This window comes from Equus quagga, chromosome 7, assembly GCF_021613505.1.
Source record: "Equus quagga isolate Etosha38 chromosome 7, UCLA_HA_Equagga_1.0, whole genome shotgun sequence".
NCBI lineage: Eukaryota > Metazoa > Chordata > Mammalia > Perissodactyla > Equidae > Equus > Equus quagga.
Genome location: NC_060273.1, coordinates 112,217,264 through 112,221,975, shown reverse-complemented (window position 1 = coordinate 112,221,975; position 4,712 = coordinate 112,217,264). Strand labels below are relative to the sequence as shown.

General features: G+C 47.2%; 2 protein-coding genes and 1 long non-coding RNA gene across 4 annotated transcripts in view; 2 read left to right on the top strand and 1 right to left on the bottom strand.

Annotated features, from left to right (window-relative positions):
* LOC124242648 (basic proline-rich protein-like) overlaps positions 1-290 on the top strand; it is a 2,410-nt gene extending 2,120 nt beyond the window's left edge. Inside the window, exon 2 of the mRNA XM_046667814.1 lies at positions 61-290. Coding sequence (XP_046523770.1) covers positions 61-290 — 230 coding nt within the window. The remainder of the gene's footprint in view (positions 1-60) is intronic.
* CHD1 (chromodomain helicase DNA binding protein 1) overlaps positions 1-929 on the bottom strand; it is a 78,137-nt gene extending 77,208 nt beyond the window's left edge. For both annotated transcript variants that reach the window (XM_046666020.1, XM_046666021.1), the window contains exon 1: positions 199-929. The gene's annotated coding sequence lies outside the window, so the exon portion shown is untranslated. The remainder of the gene's footprint in view (positions 1-198) is intronic.
* On the top strand, positions 516-4,407 carry LOC124241825 (uncharacterized). Its single transcript, XR_006889329.1, has 2 exons — positions 516-637; positions 920-4,407. It is a non-coding gene; the product is annotated as an uncharacterized LOC124241825 (long non-coding RNA).
* Positions 4,408-4,712: the final 305 nt, after the last annotated feature.

The following is a 4,712-nucleotide window of genomic DNA, read 5'->3' as shown; positions in this document are numbered from 1 at the left end:
CCGGGGCTTCCCCTTCCCCGCCGCGTCCTTCCCCGTCCCCCTCCCCCGCCCCCGCCCCCCCTCGCAGAGCCGTCCCGGCCTTCGCCCGGCGCCCGGCCGCTAGGCCGCCGCCCGGGCACCGCGCCGCCCCCGCCCTCTGCCCGGCCGGCTCCCGTCCTGCCCGCCACATCCTGACCCGCCCGCCGCCCCCTTTCTTACCGGCGGACGTGCAGGCTTCGCGGGGCGGAGGGAGCCCACTCCGATCAGCGGCCTCCCCCGCGCCCGGGCCCGCGGTCTCCGCCGCCGAGTGAGTCCTCGGGCTCCGGGCGTCTCGGGGTAAGCAGGAGTCCGGGAGGGGGAGGGGGACGGGGAAGGACGCGGCGGGGAAGGGGAAGCCCCGGCCCGCGGCACCAACGCGCGATCCCCTGCGGAGCGGATCCAACAATCAATTCATTATTGAAGCACCAACGGCGAGGGCAGCCAGAGCCAGAAGTAAAGAGCCGTCGTCGTCGCCGCAGGCACGCGCGCGCTCCCGCTCCCGCCGCTTATCGGCTCCCGGCAGCCGCCATGACGCCGAGAGAGCGAGCGCAACCGTCTCCGTCGTAGCCGCCGCCGCCGCCGCCACCGAGGTCGCCGTCGCCTCCGCCTCCCGCGCGACGTAAGCTCCCCAGCTCACTCCCCTTCCCCACTGGGCGCGAGGCGGGCTGACGGGCGGGCGGGCGCGCGCACGCCGAACCCCCTCCTGCTGGCGCGCGGGCGGCGGGAGGGGCTACGTTGTGGAGTCGTGGGGCGTAGGAAGAAAGCGATTGGTGCTGAGGAGGGGCGGAGAGCGAGTGCGCGCACGCGCACCGATGGGAGCGCGCACGCCGGCGGCGCGGAGCCCGCTGGACTCTGGCTATAGCTGTGGGCTGCTGATCTTTGCTCGGGCGCCCTCTCTTAGCAGCCGGAGTTGAATTCCGGGAAGTGGGAGCTGCAGGCTCGCTCCGTGCGGGTATGGACGCTGCTGTCACTCGGGACGGTTGCGCAAGGACTTCGCGGTGGAGAGACTGAGAGGGAACCGGGGAAGCAGGGGCATGGGGAGATGCTGAAGACTGTGATGGGGCTCGAGGAACCGCAGAAGGGTCGCGCTGGATTAGCCCAGGGAGCCGGGTCGTGCACGGTGTCCTGTCGCCCAGGCCTCGGCCCGCATCTTTTCTCCGGTCCCCGGCCCCGTCTGAGTGCCTGTCCGGAGGGACAGAGAGGGACCCGCTGCGTCACACCAGGCAGCCTGAGACCCCAACTGTTGGGCAACTGTGGTCACCTCCGACCGCCTCCTACTCTTAGGCGACCTGCGACAGAGGCTCCCTTGGGGCCTCAGGCCTCCTAAGGGCGGGGCAACTGAGGAGACGGAGAGAAAATAGAGACGAAGTTGTTGACATCCTGTGACACTTCTTGATTCATCTGTGGGTTCAGAAAAAACTTTTACAACCTTTCTAGGTCCCTCCCTGCAGGACGGGTGGAGGGTGCGGTGCCGAATCGCAACAAAAAAGCAACTCGAGGGACGTTGGTGACTGTCCATGTTTAACGTGCTGCAATTTAGTTGACGGTTTGTTTCGTAACTGTAACTGCGGGCCGCAGTTACAAGCCTAGAGATGTGTGGATGGAAACTCTGTCTTTTCAAGCGTGGTGGTGTCCCTCTTCACTCTTTTTGAAAGCGTTTTTTTATTTTTGGATCAACATTGTTTTGCACTTCATTATTTTTTCCGGTCCACAGATCAGTCTTGAATCATTCTGGGTTAACGATAGTTTTTGAAACTTTCGAATCCCATTCTTCAGTTATTTGATTTGGTGTAAAGGCCCAACTTCCGAGTTCAATGAGTTTGAATGGGGTAGCTGCATTCCCAAAATAATTCTTTTCGCATGTGGAAATATTCGTTTTAATCTACCAGCTGTTGAAACAGTTTGATTCAAAAAGATCTCAAAACATAACTCCAAATATGAGTTCATTTTATGGAAGGGTATATTCACCTTTGGGGAGTAGGGGAAGGCAAGCAGGTACACATGGGCTACTGAAAAAGAATGTGTCAGTGATCAACGGAAGAGGGAAACAAAATGGAAAACTACCATAGTTTGCAAAGTGATCTGTGCTCCGCCTCTTTTTTCTTTCCTTTTTTCCTAGTTATTAAATAACTGTAGTGCTGGGTTGTGAGGAATAACAAGACCATAGAAATCTCCATCTCTGAAGCGCCTAAAAGTAGGAACCAAGTGCTAATTTTTAATATGTTTTAAAAATATGATAAAAGTGCCTTAATGATAGGAATTTCCTGTGCCTCTAATTTCTTTTTTGCATTGCTAGAGTGGTAAGTAAAAGATAAAAGCCCCAGAAAAACAGTAACTGTGGCAGATAAAGAATTTTGTGGTCAGAGGTGTGATTGAGATAATAAGAGCCCTTAATTGTAACTATACTACCTTTTATTGTCGTCTTACAAAAAAGAACTACTGTATGTTCTTAATCTATTTTATATGTTTTCTGAAAGCACACGTCACACGTTTTTTAACTACTGACTTGCCATTTGGATGAGATATGCTGCATATAAATCCTAGACACTTTTTTGCAGAAAAAAAAATCTTGCCAAATTTGTAATAAAATATTGAACCTTGGAGATTTATATTTCTGGTAAAATCGTAGTATACTTTATAACTCCATAGGATTTTAGAATGACTGTTGAGAATGTGGAGAAATACAAGGTAAGTGGAAAATTGGAACAATCTTGCCAGTTCAGTTTTTAGTAAGTTGATAAATAAGGCAAAAGTATTTGTTTGACCATTTGTTATCTGCGTAGTTAAATTCTCAGTTTCACTTTGTTTGAATAAACTGTCTTTATCTCTACCTATGAGTATTAAAAACAATAGACAAACAGTTGATAATCTCAACACATGACTAGCAAAAATCTCTGAAAAATAACAGCAACCAGGAAGTTTTTATTCTTAGCTGATTTCCCATTTGGGACATTTCATATTCTTTGGAAACTATATTGCTTTTATGAAATCAAGGACAGCACTTTGTGAGTCCTTAATTCTAACACATCCTACTAGGTGGGGAGAGATTGAGAACCACTTATCCAGAATTGTGAGATGTGTAACATAAAGACAATGATAACTCTTACTTTTCTGTTAATGTTTTGGATGCCCAGATGGGATTTGAATTCCATAATTAAGTTCTTGTTAATTAGAGGATTTGCCTACTAGAAGCTGCTGAAACAATCAGGACCGTATTAAACTACCCTAGAATCTCAACCTATGACATCATCCCTCAGGATGTTGCCAAACAGAGGAACAGCTTTCCAAATATACTTAAATTTACGAAGTCCTCTATAAATAGCACCCATGAAATTCTAAGTCACCTTACACTGAAAATGTATTATACATTTTCTGTTTTCTTAATCATGAAAATTATAGGAGAGGAGCTGTCATTCCCAGTGTTGGGCAGGGAGCAGGAGTCAGTCACCTAGGAAATTTTTTCCTAATTACACATGCCTGACATTCTCATTCCTCCCCTCTCCTGATATGCAGAATTTATAGGTTCTAGGTAGTGTTTGAAAAAATATCCTAGATTGTTCTGATATCCACCAACAGCTCATCCACCTCTCTTATGGCCACTGTATTGGGATTTTTACTGATAAATTCTTGAATCACAATAAATTAAGTTTTAAATGGAAAGTTCTTAGAGATGATACTAAGAGGCAGCTATGTATAAAAGCTAATAGACATTCAAGTCTGGACACAAAGATTCTACTTCCTCTACTTACAAAATTAAGTGTGCACACAGAGTAAGAAAAAAGTTAAGTAGCTAATCTCAAAATATCAAGTTGGTGTCTTGATGCTATGTCACTCTTCCTTCCCCTCAAATCCTTTATTTACTGCCCATTTTACCTCGTATCTGTTGTCATCAGCCTTTCTTCTTAATCCCCACTACTTTGTTTATTTGGACCCTATTTTCTTATCATTTCCTCCAGCTCACCCTGTAGGCTCCTTTCAGACTTGAAATCTAATGAAAGCACTCTCCTGCTTTAAATACGTATATTTAAATATACCACATATATTTGCATACATACATAATATTTTAATTACTTAGTCTGTTCACTCTCTGACCCCAGCATCGCCTCCCATCGTTCCTAGCAGACACTTGATACTAGCTACGTATTTCTTCAGGCCATTGGAAAGGTATCTTTCTCATTGTTAACGGATACAGTCTGTCTATCCTGTGAATCAGTGTCTTGTAGGTTTGTTTAAGTAAGTCATCAAGAACTTTTGAGTGCCCTGACCCAATTGGACTGACACCCTGTGGGACATGACCGGCAGCCCTCTCACTTCCCTTTTCAGACATCAAATTGTGTATTCTGTAAGTGCAGCTTGTCTTTGTATTGTAATAAACCATTTTCTTCCATACTTCATTATGAGCTCTTTGAACACAGACTCTCTGTGTTCCCTATTTATTATGTTGACATTCATTCAATAAATTGCATACCAGACACTCTGCTGGGGTGGAGGAGGGGAATTAGAGTAGAGCAAAAACAGATACTTTCAAGAGTTAAAGTCTAGTGCAGAAAGCAATCACTGCAAAGTCACAACTGAGAAAGATGGTATGAAGAAGCATACAGTGCTGTGAGAATTCACAACGGAGGAGCCTAGTCAGAAAAGTCCTTTAGGAAAGTGACATGATCAGAGAACTGAAGAATTAAACAGACAAAAGG